Source organism: Protopterus annectens, chromosome 13.part0, assembly GCF_019279795.1.
Source record: "Protopterus annectens isolate FY-2018-M chromosome 13.part0, PAN1.0, whole genome shotgun sequence".
NCBI lineage: Eukaryota > Metazoa > Chordata > Ceratodontiformes > Protopteridae > Protopterus > Protopterus annectens.
The window spans coordinates 1,189,361,530-1,189,381,972 of NC_056747.1; the positions used below are offsets into that span (position 1 = coordinate 1,189,361,530).

At 32.6% G+C, this 20,443-nt stretch overlaps 1 protein-coding gene across 1 annotated transcript in view; it reads left to right on the forward strand.

The window, feature by feature from the left end:
• Positions 1 to 20,443, forward strand: part of LOC122788034 (parathyroid hormone/parathyroid hormone-related peptide receptor-like) — a 916,427-nt gene that overhangs the window by 173,531 nt on the left and 722,453 nt on the right. The window contains exons 3-4 of the mRNA XM_044054954.1: positions 16,469 to 16,565; positions 17,863 to 17,968. Of these exons, the coding sequence (XP_043910889.1) occupies positions 16,469 to 16,565; positions 17,863 to 17,968 (203 nt within the window). The remainder of the gene's footprint in view (positions 1 to 16,468; positions 16,566 to 17,862; positions 17,969 to 20,443) is intronic.

Sequence of the window (20,443 nt, forward strand, 5' to 3'; positions counted from 1 at the left end):
GATATAATGTAGTTATTAAAGGGTATGTAAAATGCATTAGATGCATGATGTTCTGGTTTTGTTGAGATTGTGGCATTTTGGGGCACAGTCTGGGTATAAATTTCAGGACTTATGCACACATTGTGGTGCAGGTCATGACAAGTAGGTGAACAATTAGTTTTTTTTAATTATTTTAAGCTTTATTAATATAAATTTGTTATACACAGTACATTCCACTGATGAATGGCCTGTCCTTCTGTCTGTGGAGGACGTGCTTCATGTTGTATGGCATTGTTACTGCCCAGTTCTGAGGAATTAGGAAATTCCACAATTACTTGGCAAAACAAGCTTTCTAATAAAATATTTACGTTTGCTACTTTGTTTCTTGAAGCAGGTCATAAAATGAGTATCCCAAACATCTATGACAAAACTTAGAATGTTATCTAAATTAATGAGTCGTCATTGTATTTGGTGAAAGTAGTCTCCTAACTTTGGCAATGTCCAGTACTGTATATGGATAAGTCAGACAAAGCAGGCTCTTTTTGGAGCACATCATAGATATGATAACTGTTATTTTTTTTTCTGATTCAAAACTAACTGCATCTTTTCCCCTCCAAAGTAAGTGTTGATTCTCGTGTCATTGAGCCCCCTTTTGCATTACATTGGAAATGTTGTAACACTTCCATTTATAATGTAAGATTGAGATACTCTTCTGTTGAAAGTCAGAATAAAAATACTGAAAAGTGCTAGGTAGATCTGCATTTAATTTAATGAACTCAGCCTCATAACTTTAATAATTTTACATATCCTCAAAAATATAGTTTAGTCAGGTCTTTGGGGTTCTTCATTAGTGTAATAGTTTAATGTTCAGATGGCCTCAGATGCATTTTTCTACCACAAAAGGAGATGTTATTCTTGCTTTACAAAAAACACCATGTATACTACATATGAATATATTTTCTGCTTGTACTTATAAAAATATTGCAACAAATTTTTAGAAAATATATTGAAAACTGCTAAAGTTATGCCAGTGCTTTTAAGTAGATGAATGCAGCCTCACAACTTTGGCTACTGTCAGTATGCTATTGTTATATTGCCTCTCCTCCCTGACTTCAGAATACATACCACATCTGTCGCCTGACACATGTATTGCACTTTCCCCTTGTGTGTCACCAAGTATCACTTTAAGGTAGTATATACTCTCCTTTACAAGGAAGAACAAATTTTGTATGAATGGTACAAAGAGTAAGACTGACAGTCATGAGGCCCAGATACTCACCTAAGTTATCATGTAGGTGGTTGATGGATTTTCTGGCTAAATACCTCACTCCCAGGTGTTGTCATATTGGTGGCTTAGGGATTTCCTAAGTATACATTTAATGTCAGGTGTACAAGATGTAAGGCATCTGATACCATGAATATGTGCCGTCATTCACATGTTCCCCACCTTAGGATAGCTATCTGCACATATTGCGCAGAGTTCTGCCCAAGACTAACCACCAGTGTCCATTATGGTGACCTTACATTCACTTACCTTAGCCTAGCAAAGAGAACCTGCTCTCAGGTGCTTATTCCTTCTCATTCTCTCTTGCTCTATAGTGCCTTGGCTACTAATCAAACTCAGGTCACTTGTGATACTTGTAGATACCTTGCTGAACAGTTTAATTTTAACCACAAATGCTGTAAAAGTGTCGATATAATATGCCTAGACAATGATGTCTGTCAGTGACCTCTATTGCAAGACAAGAATAAGTTATCCTTTCCCTCTAGTATCCATTGTTGAGAGGAAAAGAGTAGTGGATTAAGGGAAATTGCGAGCAACATGCAGAGAGAGGAAGGGTGAAAAGGAAGCTTAGTGTACTTAGTAAGGATAAAGTTTAGAGGCCATATGGGCTACACCAAAAGGGATCAGGTAATGAATGTGTTAATGTATTCTCTCATGTAACCACTTAACAGGCCATTAGATGAGAGAGTGGTCCCAAAGGACTGAAGAAATACCATAGTGGTGCCTTTGCATAGATGAAGGCAAGGTGCTTTCACAGGCAAACACCATGCTCAATGATTATCACCTAATTTTTTGGGACATCTTATCTGTTTGTCTGTGATTAAGTGAAAGATATTCTACCCAAAGTATTCGGTCAACTTATTTGACTCTTAGCCCACATCCTCATTTAGCTGTCATTTAATGTCAGTAGTTGATGGTGATGTTATTTACAGACAAAGATGTCCTCCCTAACGTAATACCAAAAGTTAAAATTATTTGCTTTTTTGAGGGTTTGTGATCTCTCTAGATCTGTTTTTAATCATGTCAGCTCGCCAAAAGTAGTTTCAGCAATGGTAAAAAGTTCAAAAACTTCTCTCCGAAATTATCTTCAGCAAACATAAGAAACATTTTATTTTTTGCAGGGGGGAGAACTTTCACACACACACACACACACACCCGAACTTATATATACCAACACTGAGGTCAAAACAGTGGAGAAAAAGGCAGACTCTGCTTTTGGTGCAGTTAGTTTCGGTGACCAGCATTCGCACATTTTACATCTGGCGAAATTAACTTTGCTAAGCTGACACATTCCCAATCTGTTTTAAGTCTTTTGAACTCTATACTGTCTCCTGTGACCTCACAGACATGTACATGGTGGGTACTGGTACACAATAGCTGGTGATGAACCTAATGTACATCACAGTCTGCTGTGTATCAGGCCTGAAACAAGACTGTCAGTTTGGTTGGTTGTATTATAGTCTTCATTCCAGGTCTGTTTTGGCTCTTTAATTACAATGTAAACTGTAAAAGCTGTGTAAATTAGCTGAATTTTTAAAGAGTTTCACTTGTAGGAGTAGGTTTATTGTAAACCAGGTTATCATCACACCTGTAATGGTACCCATGCTACTAACTACTAGGAAAACTCAGCATGTGGTTTTACGATCTTAACTAACTGGTTTATAGGCTCATATGTGTCATATGTGTCATATCCTGACACGGCATTATTGGTGTTTAGAAAATAGGCAAACTGTACGTCAGCACCCTGATTGGAGAACGAACATTCTGCAGCAGGATATTAATGTACAAGTAATGCCTGCTGAAAAACGAGTCCACCACTTCACTACAGCTTATCAAGCTGCCATGGAGCTTGAACTAAAAGGAAAACAATGGCTGCTATTATTTTATGCTTGTTAAGTAGCACTTTTGTTGTTTAGACAGTGTAAAATAATAAAGAAAAATTTAAATAAAAAGTGTGTGTTTGTGTTTGTGTGTGTGTGTGTGTGTGTGTGTGTGTGTGTGTGTGTGTGTGTGTGTGTGTGTCTGTGTGAGACAGAGTGAAGAGTGACAGTGATCCCTGGCAGCAACAGCATCGGTTAAGAGGTTTGCATACCTATTCATACCTCTCATCCTCTCAGCACAAGAACTCTGGACAGAGCCACAAATAACGAGGGACAAATGACCAAACAAAAGGGCAAATTTTAAATATTGCTCTTATAAACATAGAAAATTGATAGAACAACAGGGTTTCCATTAACATGTCATATCTGAAGGATATGAAGTCTGAAACTCAAATGCCTGTCAATATTTAATTACTTCAATCCCCAGCCTTTTGCCAGAAAACTACACTTTTTATAAGGATGGGACCAAACATATGAGCCACAAATCTGGACATTCTGCAAAACTCTGGACAGTTGAAAGGTATGCTCTGTTGACTCTTAACTCAAAATATCTAGATAAACCTAAATAAATGGGGGCAAAGGCTAAAATAGGAATGCATTTTACTTGATTATTAGGATTTGTGTTAGCTCTTCTGTGTGGAGACATGCATGAATGGGCGTACCTTCGCTGAAGGTTGTGCGTCAGGGCCGGCAACTCGGCACGTAAAAATCTACTGCCAATCATTAGCGGACCAGAGTTCCACTGTGGCGACCCCTAACCGGGAAAAGCCGAAAGACACAACAACATTAGGATTTGTGTTAGCATACATTTTCTGAAACAACAGTGTGTGAGAGAGACTGGGTGAGAAGAAGAGCAAAGATATTTGCATACCTCTGGACCTTTCAGCTGAAGAAATCTGGATAAAGCCTAAAATAAAGGGGGAACCAAAGGCTCATATAGGAACAGATTTGAATTACTGCTCTTATAAAATTACAAACTTGCTTAATTAAAAGGATTTGTGATAGTATGAATTTTCTGAAGAAAATAATAGCCTGAAACTGAAATGTATGCCATTATTTAGTAACTTCAATCTCCAATGACTGGCAACAAACCAAACATTATAGGAGCAGGGGACCAAAAACTAAAGTAAATGCCTAGATATTTTTTTAAGTGTTATATATTTTGGTTGTAAAATGCTTCCTCCAACACCATTAACATATACTACAGCAAGTTTGAAACGTTACTCAGAGGAACTATTTTACATAAAAAAAATATTTAAAAAAATAATATAGTACTTAAAAAAATAAGTAAGCGAAACAACAATTTTACAGAGAGCCCATTCTCTAAGTGCAATAATGCCCTCCAAAATGTGTGTTAATGTGTAATTAATGCCCTTCCAGGGGTATAGAGGTCCTCTGCCATAACACACCTGGATGGGCTTTAATAACACATTATGCAATGACCCCCCATTAATATTCCAAAACATGCACACTGATTGGCCAGCGTACCCATTGTAAATCCCACAATTTACCAACGGAAAAAGGTCCAGTCTCCCAGACTTTTTTCCATTGGTATAAAGTGTCCAAAACCTTTCTTAATAAATAAAAAAAAAGAAAAGAAAAAAAAAGGCACAACAGAGACTTTCTTTTCTCTGTTGCTTCTGTTTCAAAGCATTGATGTACTGGGTATGCATAGGAACACAAGTCCCATAATCATGCACAGTACATCAACACAAGGAAGCAGTATACCACCACTGGCAGAAGAACAGTAATGTGCTGTTATACAAAGACATTATTTAAGAAAAGTAAGTATTTTTTTCCTTAAATAATGTCATTGTAAAATAGCAATAACCAACTCCGTGGTTGCGGTATATTGAAATTTACCCATGGTTGGCTTTATTTAATCACTCGCGCTTCACCCTCGTGATTAAACCATGCCATTCGTGGGTAAATCTGCACTGTACCACACCACGTCATCGGTTATTGCTTAATTAGCACACACCCGGTTGGGCATTATTGCTTACATATTTGTATTATCTTATCAGTAGTGTACCTTTGTATACTACTTTTAAGTGTTTTGTATCCAGTAAAAAATGGGTTCATACAATTAACAAATTACAAATAAAATAACACTGATGACACTGACAAATAGTTGCTTTTATTTGGTATTCTTTTTTCTTCACAGCACCCTGCTAATCACCAGCATTTGTTTACCTCTTCATTTCTGCTTCTCAGACAGATGCATTTGCTTGTACATTGGCCCAAAATTACTGATCCCTTCCTCCCATAATCAAATATTTCTTCTCTAGCCACTACATACTCTTAATTTAGATGCTGACATTTTTGGAAATTTAAAGACTTATAAGTGTGTAAAATGCAGTTAAAATTATTGCAAGGAAAATATTTTATATGTGAGTTACCATAAGGTAACATTGTTTAGTTGATCAAGGCAATAATTTATGTAACAAAATTATTTTGTATATTCTGCATCAGGTTGAGGTTTGTTTAAACAAAGCAAAACAAAAAATATATAAAAGGAAATAACTGATTGATTGAAAATGCATTACAATGTGTAGTCAGTATAGCACATCTTTAAAAAAATAACAGAACCATTTCCAAATAAGCAGACCAGATATTAGAAAAGGAAAATAGTCACGTTCCAAATACTCAAATAACTGATTTTATAAAGCATAGAATAAATAGTTTAGAGAGGTAGGTTCTAAAACATCTTACAAAGAATCTGTATTGCAAATGTTCTCCCGCATGCTACTTCTCAAATTTTTTTCTGGTCATAAGATATAATAACTGTAAACAAAATAAGTTTTGTATTCAGAAAGTAAGCTCCTTCGAGTTTTTGAGGTAGGTCCACATATTGAAGGAAATTAAAAATATGGAAAAACAGAATGTTACATCAAGATCCAGTAAATTACATATAAAGCATTTAGAGGGAGATAGTAATATGACCGTTTTGATGGCATTTCAGTTGATGTATAAAATGGACATATGAAGCAGAAAAGATGCTTTCTAGGTGGCTAAAAGCTACATGCATTTATTACCACATGCATCATAAGAAGTTGTTTGTATTTTTGTTGTTGTCAGATTCATGAGATGTCATAGCGATCTTGTTTTAAATGGCCCTCAGTATTCTTTTTATACAAATGTATAAATCACCTTTAAGAAAATCTGCTTTTGTACATTTAAAAATAGTATTTTTTTCACAACAACCTATTTAATATTCATAGAGGGAAGTTGCCTAGCTACATGATTGCATTGTTTTATCATAATTGTGGGGGGGATAGGTGTAGCGAGTATGATAAGCACTCTTTATTTTAAAGTTTTTATTTTTCATATATAATAATAATTAATATTACAGTTTTCTGTATAGATTAATGTTATAACAGTCTATATACACTATATACAATTGGCTTGAACAATTAATAATGTGAAAATAAGACAAAGTGAGTAGAGAAAAAATGCAAAATCACTTCAAATAAGTTACACTTGAAGTGTTAATCTGAGTCTGATTCTAATGTATCCATAAGAGCAAGAATTTTCACTTAAGGATTGTTAGTTCATTTTTTAGGAACAATTCTCTGTTCTTGTACTTTGATTTCAAGTAACACAGATTCTTTCAACAGTTTCAAGAATTCTTCCAAAGTGGATTCTTGTATTGACTTCCATTTTCTTGTTATACATTTTCTTGCCACAGCCAAAATGGACCATAATAGAAATAAATCTTTTTTACTCATTTCTGTATTATCATTTACATTCAAGAAAGTTAGGGATTTGGTTAAAACAAATTCATCTGTGAAAATAGCTTGTAGGAATTTGGTAATTTCTTCCCAAATTTTTTTTAACCTTAATGCATTCATAAAACACATGAATCCAATCTGCTTTACAGTTTAGTAAACATCTCCAGCAAATAATATTTTCTGTTGTTGTAAATTTAGCTATTTTGTCTGGTGTGATAAGTGCTCTATGTATAAATTTCCAAGTATAGATTTTCAGTACTTGTAAATTAAATGTATAGTTGATAGAATATAAGAGGCTGGCTTTACTTTCAGCTGATAAATTAGCTTGATATTCTTTAGTTATGTAGTTCCAAAATGTTAAGTTAGCATTGGTTTTATAAATTATTAAAATTTTATATATTTTTGATGTGAAGTTAGTCCAGTTAAAATTGTTATATATTACTTCAGACATAAGATTTATAAATTTAGGGCTAGTCTTGTAGGAAGAATTAATTATTATTATATTTAAATCTTGGGCATGTGACAATATGCTTTGACGTACCAACCAATCACTGTTTAAAATATTAAATGTATTTTTAATTTGTTGAATGTCTAATACTTTTTGATTTTTTTGTACAATGTTGCCAACATCTAAAGATTTTCATCTCCCAATTTGTTAAAGTATTTTTATGAATTTTATTAAAGAAGTTTTTTGCAGAACTACAGGGCATTAATAAATCTAACCATATCTTAATGTCAGTGTTGGAATAGATAAATCTTCTAAATAAACTATATATGTTATTTATGCAGTTTAACTTAGTTATTTTTGATATATTATATTGAATAGTAGGTGGATTGGACATTGTAAATTGGCCCTAGGTGTGAGTGTGTGCATGTGTGTGCCTCCTGTGGAAGGTTGGGCGCCGGGCTGGCAACTCGACACTGTAAAACTCCACTGCCAATCATGAGCGGACAGGTGATCCGCTGTGGCGACCCCTAACCGTGAAAAAGCCAAAAGAAGATGAAGAAGAAGATATTGAATATTAATCATTAAACCATGCCACAATATATTATGTTCTATTGAGATGATATTTTTAGTTATCTTATTTTCATTTAGAAAAATAATAGTATGTAAAGTTTTCCATATTCTGAAATAATTACTATCAAACCAATTAATGATAATTTAAAAAATAGAAGCTTTTATATATGTCTCTATGTCTGGAAAGTTGATTCCACCCCTTTCCCATGGTCTGATGTGATGTGAGTAAGCTATCCTATTTCTTTTTGGATACCAAAGGAAATTTAGAAGGATTTTATTTACCCGTATCATTGGTATGGCTTGTGCAATGTAATTTATTTTTGGAAGTAATATAATTTTTATAGTTTGCAATCTGTCTTCAAATTTTAAAAATATTTTATTCCATTTAGTAGTTAATATTTATTTATTATATAATTATAATTTACAACTAACGTTGATTCCAAACTGTCATTTTGTTTGTTTGTGTCTTTCGGATTTTCCCGGTTAGGGGTCGCCACAGTGGAACTCTGGTCTGCTAATGATTGGCAATAGATTTTTACGTACTGGCTTGCCGGACCTAACGCACAACCTTCAACGAAGGAATGCCCATTCACGCATGCTGCCACACAGAAGACGCTCTAACTGAGAATCAAACGGGAAACGTCTGTGAGACGGCAACGCTACCGCTGCACCACCTCCAAACTGTCATTTAGTATTATACCTACATATTTTATCATGGAAACTTGTTTACCTATTATGTGATTTGTGTTTAATAAAGAGTCTCTTTTTTATTTAAAAATAGATAATTTGATTTTGCTTTGTTAAAAGAAAGACCAGAGGTTAAATAGAATTTATCTACGTTCTATTAAAGACTCCTCTGAAGCATTTAGTGTGAGCAGTATATCGTCAACAAATAGCATAATTTTTGAGTTATGTTGTCCATATACATCAATACCATATATTTTGGGATTATTATGGATAGATATTGCAAATACTTCTATTGCCAGAGCAACTAGGATAGGAGACATTGGGCATTCCTGCTTTGTGCCCCTAGATATTCCAATAGCTTTTGAAGTTAAAGGACCAAGTTTGACATATGCACAATTATCTTTATAAATGTTTTTTATTAATGAAATACATTTAAGTGGAAATTTGAATAATTCTAAGGCTTTAAAAATAAATTCCCATCTAAGTGAGTCAAAGGCTTTTTCTATGTCTAAAGTTGCAATTAGAGCTTCTCTTTTGTCTTTGTTTAAGAAGTCTATAAGAGTTCAAATTCTCTGAATATTATCTTGGGTATGTCTATTATAAATACATCCAGTTTGGTCTTCATTTATGATTTGTGTTAAAGGTTTTTTGATGCTACTTACCATAATTGACATAAATATTTTGTAACCATTGTTGAGTATTGAGATTGGCCTATATGAACTACATTGTGAAGGGTCTTTTTTTTCTTTTAAGATAGGTGAGATTAAGGAGTATTTCCATGAGGCTGGAATTATATTTTTCATTTGTATTTCATGTAAAATTTTATGAAATAAAGATATTATGGAGATTGGAAATATCTTATACAATTCATTAATTATTCCATAAATTCCCAGTGCTTTATTATTTTTACTTTCCTTAATTTTTTCAGTAATTTCTTTTAGGGAGATTTGTTTTTGAAGATCAAATATTATTTTTTTCTGGAATTACTTTTAGATTACTTGAATTTAACTCTAAATTTGATATTTTAGTAAGGTTAGGTTCTTCTCTATAATGATTAGTGTAATGATGTTTAAATGCATCCAATATATCACTTATGTCTGAAACTTTTTTATTTTTCTTCCTTCATGAATGATATTTGAGATGTTGTTTTCAGAAGCTTGTCTTTTAACTCTGACTGCTAAGTTATGGATATGTTTGGGAGATACAGCAAATGAGTTAAGTTTTAATTTTTCTAATGCTATATTAGTTTTATGAGTTAGAATATCAGTATATTTTTGTTTAATTGTTCAATTGCTTTTTTATTTTTTAGAAGACTCATAGAATTTTTAGATTAAGTTCAGAGATTTGTTTTCAGATGCTATATAGATTTGAATCCCATTCTTTTATTTTATTTTTATACCATAATAGGATTTTTCCATTCAGATAAGCTTTTAGAGTATCCCATAAGTGTATTATATTAGTTTCATTAGTGTAGTTTATATCTAGGAAGAATTATATTTCTGAATCTAGCCATGGTTTAAATTGCTTTAATTTTGTGATATAGGCTGGAATTCTTGTCATAAGAACTCATCTCTTAAAATGTGTATGTATTTTAAGAATTAATGAGTTATGATCAGAAAAAAGATATGGGATTAAAGAAAAACTTGCTATTTTTGTGTTTAATTCTTGAGATATGAATATTTTGTCTATCCTGGTTTGAGTACCAAATCTATAATCTTGATGTGAGAATGATAATGAATTCGTTTCTTTATATCTAAATGTGTCAGTTAGATTTAGATTTTCACAATATTTTCTAACAGTTTTTCCTATGTTACTAATGCATAAGCTTTTTTGTTAGAGGTATCTGTATTATCCAATATACAATTAAAGTCTCCTCCTAATATTAAATATCCCTTATATACTCTAGTAATTAAGTCAATATGTTTTCTTACTGTTCCTTTGCCTATACCTGGGAACCAGTAGACATTTACTAGAGTCCAGACTCTATTATTAAAATTTACTATTGCAATAGACAAAAGTCCTTTTTTATCCTCGTATTGAAAAATGATCTGAGGCATTATAACATTTTTCCATAGAACAAGAGTTTCTCTAGTGTTTTACTTATAAGATGAGTGAACTAAAATTTTATATTCATTAGGATTCCAATTAAAAGTATATTCTGTTTTGAAATGTGTTTCTTGAAGAAATATCACTTGTATTTTGTTCAGATTCAAATATTTTAATAAGTTTGATCTTTTTCTTGGATTATTTAATCCATTAGTATTTAAGGATAGAAAGGTTAAATCCATTGCTATAAGTTACTTGTATGTAATATTTATGATAATACATATATTTATAATATTTTATATGTAGTTTGTGTAACATCTTTCTTTAATTTGTTCATTATGAATAGATTATTTTTATAGGAAGCATGTGAAATATTATTTTGTTCAAGACAATGCAGAAATGAAAAAATAAAAATTTATTGAATAGATAAGTGGAATAAAATAAGCAAATGTTCTAATAAACCCTCTAAAAACATGAAGTGATATACACTTCTAATCCAATAGAAAGAAGAAAATCTATCAGATTAACTTTCATCTCAACCATCCAGTATAGTGGAAATCACCCTTTTTTGAGCTCCAGTAAATGATTTTTTTATTGGAGATATAGAGAATAAGTATATGTAATAATAACCAATAATAGTAATGATTTATAATTCAAGATTGTGTGTAAATAAGGAATGCAATTATAATCCTCTGAAGTGTTCTCTTATTTTTTTCTTTCAGTTTATAACAATCTGTTAAATGTAACATTCCTATTAGGATATTCAGAAACATTTATCTAGAATTTCTTGCTTCATAACTTTGAAATATTAACAAACTGATGAAAATAAACCAGTCAGTATGATTAAATAAAGCTACTCATTTTTAAAGAATTAAATTATGAATCAATAAACACTTTAGTGTAATACATAGCTGAGTCAACACATTGCAAATAGTATCAACTTGACATTTCTTTCTTATACTATTCTAGTTATTCCAATATTCAATTTCTATTAGGTATTTATATCATAGTTCATAACAAAGCTAGTTTGTAATTATAAGTTAATTACCTATCTACTGTAACTTCAGAAATTCACTTTAGCTTAGTAACCGTTATTTACACATCAGTCTGGTTCTATTAATGAATATTAGTTAATAAAGAAAAATCTCCACTTTGTCTAAGCCTCAAGTTCCATGACACTGTCCGACCCACATCTAAATTAATCAAGATAATCTATAACCTGTAATTTAATTTTATTCTCCAAAATACTTCATTTCTCTCAGTCCACTATTATTTGCATAGTAAGAATTTCAGAATTAAATTTGATGAAAGAGTTATCTTCGATTAATCTTATTTTTTGTAAAGTTATCGTTGATGAGGTCAGTCAGTGCTCAAGGAACCAAAGGACATCACTTAAAGTTCCGTCTTCTATGTCTTGCAGGCAAATTTTCAATAAAAGCAAAATATATCAACATATGAAGTTTCATATTAGATAATTGTTTTTTTGAACTAAGTTATAGCAGAATATTCATTCCCTTTTCCTGAAACAAAGTTAATACTCATTCCATAGCTAGAAATTCATTTTTAATGTAAGGGTTCACTATTTTCACTTTTTGGATATTATAATATTTATTAAAATTTAGGTAACTATATTATTTGAATGTAACTTCTTATAGCCCAGATACAGACAAGAATTGATTAAATTTAATGCATCTGATATAAATCTAGATACAACTACTGAAACGTTGTCTTTGTTACTGTTAATACATTAGGATTTTGCCTCTGAGATTAAATGGCATCGTACATACAATATAGTGCTGTATTATTGTAGATAAAATACTATAAAGATAGAATTACTTAAAGACCTTTTATGCACTGTGATGTACAATTTTCAGTGTCAATAGCTATGCCAGACAGTACTGTTTCTGTAAATGAAGTATTCCAGTTATATTTTGAATATATGCTTGTATACCATTTTTGTAAGCTATGATAGGATTCATACTGATGTAGTGAAGATGCCATATATTCTTTTGAGAAATAACTGAAGTCAAAGGTGTTTGGAAAATACTGCAGAGATGTTCTAATAATCTTATGTAATTACAAAGATGAGTGTTTGCCCCAATATTGTATTGTATGATCAACTATACATTGGGGACAATAAAGTCATACATTTATCAATGGTTTAGACTATGTTTCTTACTAATGTACCCATTAATATGTAACAGCAGAGTACCCAAAGATTGTTATCTACCATCTCAGATCACCCTTTCCCCATTCGTAGGCACATACAAACAGGGTTTAAAGCACATATATATATATATATATATATATATATATATATATATATATATATATATATATCAAACACTCTCCAAAACCTTTGTATAGGAACATCGTATTGTAACCACTAATCAATATTTAACCTATAGTGAGGATAACAAACCATTCCGAGAGGGTTTCAAATTGCCTGTCTCACTAATATTCAACTAGTATGTGACAACAAAATGCTCAGAGAGTGTTATCTAATATTATTGATCTGACTTCCTTACCAGGAAGTATAATATACAATACGTTGGCCATATGTATAACAACACATCGTCATACATCTTCCGTAACCTTCTTTTCATCAATAGTGTGCTATAATTACTCTTATGGTATCGTTATTTACCCAAGAAGCACCTTCCTGTCAGTAAATAATATTAAAGTGTTCTCTTCCAGTATAAATTTCATGTACAACTGCAAATTCAGTACGAAGGCTCTGAGGGTAGGTGCAGTACTGTTCGCATAGGTCAGGAACCAACACACACCTTCAGTTATGATCACCGTAGACAGAGCTATAACAATGACAACAAATAATCTGTTTAAGTTTTTATATATAATAAATGAGACTGCTTTTGGTATTGTGGGAGTCAAGATTGATTAAGTTAGCTCCCATCTCAACCACTGCAATATTCACAGTCATTATAAGCACGTCAGAATCTTCATTTGTCAGTAGCAGATGTGTGTATTTAGGAAGAAACGATAAAGAATGAAGTAGTCAACTTCAAAACATACCCAGTAAAAAAAAAAATTGGTGCGCTTGTCAAGCCGTTGTCAATAAGTCCCGTGCCACCTTACATAAATCTGAAAAGGTCTTAGAAGAAGTAATACAAAGCTGTAATAGCAACTATATATTTTTCCCCCAGAACTCTTCTGTTAAAGCCAATACAAACTGCCGATGAAATATCGGCAAGAGACAGCATAGGGAGGGTGAATAATGGAAGAGTAGTGAGAGCTTTAATTTTTTAATCAATTTTTCCTATTGGGAGGTATGAGATATATTGGACAGTGCATATGTATGTTAATACGCAATTCCACATCTTTCCACATAAGTATCTGATTCTCATAGAATGTAAGCAATAGAGAACAAATGCTAGTTATTTATATGGTGTCATTTACTGTCCTGATATTCATCTTATCACTCAGCTCAAAGTGCATAGTTCAAGTGAATACTCAAAATAATTAAATGTAAGCAACTTAAATGTAATAGGTTTCTATAATTATGATGCAGTTGCAAGTTAGCTTAACATTTGTTATTGTAGTAAAAGCTGTAGGATTGCTGTATAGAATTATGTTCTTTTCATTTTTTTTTAATCAGAGCGAAGGTTAAGAATGACAGCTATATATGCTCTTGGGCATTTCAAACAAAAAGATGTCAGTTAGAAATTCTCACAATTAATCTCTAAGGCCTAGTACCATATTTTAAGATAAGGGAACCACATGTTTAAGACTGTTATGTGTATATTATTTAGTCAGAAAAAATAAAGATGACAAAGTCGCTTATGTAAAACATCCCATATCATTTTGTATATCTTTCATTAAGCAAATCAATCAAGTACTATTCAAAAAGTTGATTATAAATATTAGAAATATTCAATCAGTCATATATACTTTCCGTACATAGTTTATTAAACTATCTTATGACAGTTAAACTTTCTATTTTCAAGTGGTTTTAATTCTGATGTAGCGTTAAACTTTTGTTTTTCATTTGAATTTAACGTCAAGTTTAGAAGTAATGTTAGATAGGCTTATGTATTGACTAATAGAAAGAAAGAAATATCACTATGTTATAGTCAATGAAATAGTTAATATACATAATTTAAGTTGATGCAGCACCAGTGATCTATATCTTAGTTGGATCTTTGAGAGATTCAGTCATTTTATGTTCAGTTCTTTGTTTCTTTTTCTTCACATCAGTCCAAGAGTTTTTCTCTGAAGATCTTTTCAGATTAGTTGTATTAGTCCAATCCATTTCTTCAGGGATGGAGATAATGTTATTATTTTTGATAAATGATGTTGCTTCTTCAAAGGTATTGAAATTTCTCCAGCCATTTGAGTGGAAGATTCTGATTTTAGCTGGATAAACTAGTTGTGCCTTTATTTTGTTTTGTTTTAGAAGTCTCACTAAAGGCCATGTTTTTTTTTTTTTTTTTTTTTTAGTTCTAGAACTCTTGCTGAGTAGTCATTACTAAGTCTTATCTGACTTAGTTTGTATGTTAGGGGACTCTTCCTCCAGGCTGATTTTAATATAAAATCTTTGTCTTGATAGGATAGAAATGTTACCACAATTGATCTTGGTGGTGTTTTAGATGAAAAAGGTTGTGGTTTTCCAATGGCTCTATGAGCTCTTTCTGTTCCATATGAAAGTCCCCATTTTAAGTCTAGGATTTCAGGAAGCCATGAGTTTAAAAATGTTATGATGTCTTCTCCCTCAGTTTTCGTTGGATGACAAAAATTCTTAAGTTGGTTCTCCTCTCCCTATTCACCAGATCATCTATTTTGTTGGTTAGCCAGTTATTTTGATGTAGTAAAATTTCTGTTTGATTTTCCTCCTCTTTAAGTCTCCCATCTATGCCAGTTATAGATGTTTCCATATCAGTTATTTTATTTTGATGTTTTTGCAATATTTCCTTAAGGATGCCAGTTTGTTTTTGACAGTTCTCTTTTAGATTTTCCAGATTGTCTGTGAATCTATCCATTTTCAAGGACAGCTCATGTAGTGTGGAAGACAGATGAATTTCTTTATTCAGAGTAGACTCTGTGTAGTTCTTTGAGCTAGCCATTTTCATATTGTTGTGAAGATCTCCAATATATTTTGACAGGAAAAACTCACCAGAATTTCTTGAAATTTGATATGGTTGTAATTTAGAAGTTCATCTATGAAGTATTCCTGTTTCTAATTGAAGAAGTTTTTTTTTCTTAATTTCTAGTACATTTTTATGGATCTCTAAAAAGATGCTGTTACCAGTAAGCCATCTAGGCTCCTGTTTGATAAGCATTCGGAGCTTCCTGCTGTGCCTTCCCATAGTATAAAATGCTTAGTGTATTTATTACCAGAAGCATACTTAAGTTGAAATTCTTACAAATCTTAGTTTACGTAGTTTGTTGTTCTCACTGTCTAAGAACTTTATATATGGACATGGGGTCGGGACCTATATTATCTTCTTTTGACCCGTTTGGAGGCAAAAAGGGGAACAAATACATTAGCATTAGATATGTAGCAATGTACCTGTATGCAATGAAAGAAAAAAACATTTTATAAGTAAAAATGTTAGCTTTTTTGGACTTGTTCTTTTTTTAAGAGTTGTTCAGCTTGTTTTTTAACACCTTTATTGAATTATCACTTAAGACACTGGCAAACATTCATTTATAAAACAGATAGTAAACCATATTGCCATGTTCACAGTTATGAACATTATACAGCACATATCAGTTGGACTTGTTGGACCTATAAAGCAGGTAGATGGTATTCTTCATTGCCCCGTTACATTAGGCATGATGGTCTGACTCTGTTAGACTCTTACAAATTTGCTTCTCATCCTAGTATTGCACTCAGCTCAAGAGTAGTTTTGCTCAGTTCACTTCAGTTGATAGTGGAAAGCATATACTTCCTGTCAATCTGGCATTCTGAAGAAAGCAGGGTAAGTTCAGTAAACAGCAAGATTTCTCAGTGCAGTGATGACTACATATAAATTACTTCTTTATCACTCACCTTTATGAGTGATAAAGTATCTTAGAGAATGGATGACCTCCACATCAGCACCCTGGAGAATGAAAACTCTACAGCTGGGTGTTAATGTAAAGGTAATGTCCACTCAAAACAAATCCACCGCTTCACAGCAGCATCACTAATAACTGCATATAAAGTACTCCTTTACCATTCACTTGTATCACTAATAAAGTATCTTGAAGACAGGCATGTTTTATTTTGTCAACTGTATTTAGAGGGAATATTTACCATATAATTGAATGAGCAAAGAAGTTCAAGGAAGTAAAACAATATGTTTCTCTGGACTGGCTACATTTTGTATCTTCTTTTGGATGGAGCAAGTTAAAAATTAATCCACTCTGAAAATCTTTCAGATATTATTGCAGTTTGTCTCTTTTCCTTTCAACTTTAGAACTGTTAATTTTTTTTTCTTTAGAAGTATTTTACAGTAACCTATTTGTCTACATTTTATAAATTTTTGTTTTAGTATAAAATTAAACCTTCAAATGTTGGACCGTAGCTAGGTAACAGTCATAAAACATGGAAATGAAATTCACAATGCACAGTATAAGATTTATTAGAAAAAAGTGAATCTAATTGTTATCTTTATTTTATTGAGTACACTTAACATTTTGTGAAAAACTTTTGCTGTACAGTTGTCTTAAATTAATTTCTTAATAACTAAAATATAAAGAAATCAACCAATAATCAGTTTAAATGCATCACACATCCCATATCTCCACATTTAAATAATGTACCTACCATAGGAAATAATTCAGCAGCTACACAATTTATTTTTGTTTATTTACATCTTATTTAATGGTTCTATTTAATGGTTCAATTAAAAGTTAATATGCCAGTAATTCTGAACTTTGTCAAAAAAATCAAGTAGTTTCTATTCCTGCTGTTTTTGTTGTGTAGTGTGTATGTATGTATGTATGTATATATATATATATATATATATATATATATATATATATATAGAGAGAGAGAGATAGATATATGTGTGTGTATATGGATATATATATATATATATATATATATATATATACACACACACACACACACACACACACACACACACACACACACACACACACACACATTGCAAGAACGTCTTTTTTCCCCATAAATCTGTATCCGTGCATCTAAGCTTTTGTTAACCGTTCACCAACCTGGACTACAGATTTCCTGCACCAAGAAATGCACTTTTTTATTCTTGCTTTTAGGTAGATGCAGATGATGTTGTCACTAAGGAAGAACAGATTATTTTATTGGAGGAAGCAAGACTCAGCTGTGAAGTAAGCATAAAATCCACTCTGGAACAAAGAAATGGTATGTACATGAACATATGACATTTGCATTTTCTGTGTGTGTGTGTGTGTGTGTGTTTTGTGGTTTGTGGTTTGCAATGCACATAAGCATGTCTTTTGTGTTTTGTCTGTGGGAATTGGTTGGTAAATACACAAAGTCATTTGTATTCTTTGTATGTTCTGGTTCTTTCTGTCATTTTGTGTCAGTTGTTTATTTTCACAATCTATGTGAGCATCACCAAAAATTTGATTATACTACTCTCTCGCATAGTTAACCCCAGCTCAGGGTGGCAAGAGATCTTCTAAGACTGCATGGATATTGAAGTACAAGGCAGATTGGTAGCAGAAAACAGGAGCTAGATCTGAATAGAACATTAAGAGCTCACAATAAGGCAAATGAATTGCACCTTGAAATGCAGTTTTTGTAAGCAGCAGTACGTATTGATTAGCTGCACTACAATTCAAGCAAATACCACACAACATAGGACACTTTCTGTTAACAACCAGTTAAGACTTATTGAAGGACTATCAGCAGGATGTACTTTTTAGACTGTACCTCCTGTCAAAACTATGTCTGGTAAAATATACATTTTAGCAATACTCTGAATGTGTAGTCTCACATTTTTTGTAAGATTTGCATCTTGCAAGGCTTACTTCTTCTTCTCCTCCAGTGATCTCTCTATGGTACCTTTAGTTGTCGCATCTACACTCACACATACACACACACACACACACACACACACACACGCACACGCACACGCACACACACACACCTATTACACTGCATTGCTTATAACCACCAAGTCTGAAACATTCAGCATGCTCTTCAAAATGTACTACATTTACTTTTAATTCTCAATGGCTCACCGTATCATAAAGAGCCAAGCAGTGCTTCCATATGATGGCTAGTTCCATGCAAAAATTATGCTCACTGTGGGTTTGACATATCTTAGGAATCATACAGCCATCATGTTGCCCTGTGTCTCGGACATTCCAAACTTCTGGTTGCTTCTTATGAAGTACTGTTTCAGGCATTTGTCTGGACTAGTTATATTTGCTTTCTTCTTTCATTTGTAGTCAGTTCATATCTTATTGCAGTTTGACTCCTCCATACTACTAAGGCTTTTCATACTTTTCATGTTCAGCATTCATTTTTAAGTTTATTTTCCAATTTTTATGAGAATAAAGGTTCAATAAGTTACTGATGTTTTGCTTTCAGTTCATAATGGACTTTATTGTGTTTATGTTGATCTCATTCTGGAAGGATTTTGCGTCACCTGTACATACAGTCATGCATAACCTACATCCACTGCTCCTTTAAATCTCTTTCATACAGTTCAAAAAGGAGAATACCGTAATTTTTCAATATGTAAGCATCTAGGTGAAATCTGCAGGTTGTCATGTTTTCCTAAGAAAGTGTTCTTATAAACATGTTAAGCTCATAATATTACTGTTATTAAATTGTATTAATATTACTTCAATGTGTAATTAATCATGTGTAAAACGTAATAGACTGTCTGAAACTTTATGTAAGTGTAAAATGGAAGTACATAACTGTCTTAATTGCCCCCAAGTGTATAATGGAAGTGCACGCTTTGTTAAACTGTGTACCACAAAATTGTACTAATGTAAATGTCAGCTAGTGGAAACTTGTTCTTATTTGATTGCCTAATTAAATAGTATTATTTCAGACTGTCTACTGAAATTTCAGCACTTGGAATGGCGAGTGCCAATACATCAAAAAAAAAGCTTGAAAATGAAGGAGAAGAGCAAATCTCGAATGTCACTCTTCTCCTTTTTTGCAGGGGATGAGTTCCCCTGCAACCCCAATGTGGGAGGTGAGCCCCTGATCACCAAATTCATTTATATATTAACACCAAGATTGCCATAATTCAAAGAAAAGAGAATATTCTGACAAATAATCATCTTGGGCTTAGCAGATGTGAATCTGTTTTTTTTTTTCAGCCATTCAGTCTTAGCATTTCAGGACTTGCTATAGTGGGTCTTGACCTTTCATATGGTTACAGTTAATCAGAGCTAGATCATGGTCAGATGGGGCCGTAGGCATGGTAATGGACCAGAGCTTCCTCCCCTCTGTAGCCATTCTAGTGTCTCATTACTTCACTCTGCCCCTCACCCTAAACTTATACCTCCAGGATTGCTATAACTGAGAAAAAAGGGAATATTCTGAGAAATGGCCATCTTGGACATAAGTATATATAAGTCTGTTTTTTGGCCATTCATCTTAGCATTTCAGGACATGCTTTAGCAAGTCCCAGCATTTCAAATGGTTACAATTATCAAAGCCATGGCCATTACTAGGGTCTCTCCCCCAGCAACCATTAACACTGCTCAAAACTGTCAGTTTGCGCATTATTTTCTTCTTTACTTTTGAAATGATTACAGACATGTAGAATTAATTTAAAACTTATAATTAATTGATGTCCTTCCATATCACTGTTGCAGTATTCACTTCATTAAGGATCCCCTGCCAAGG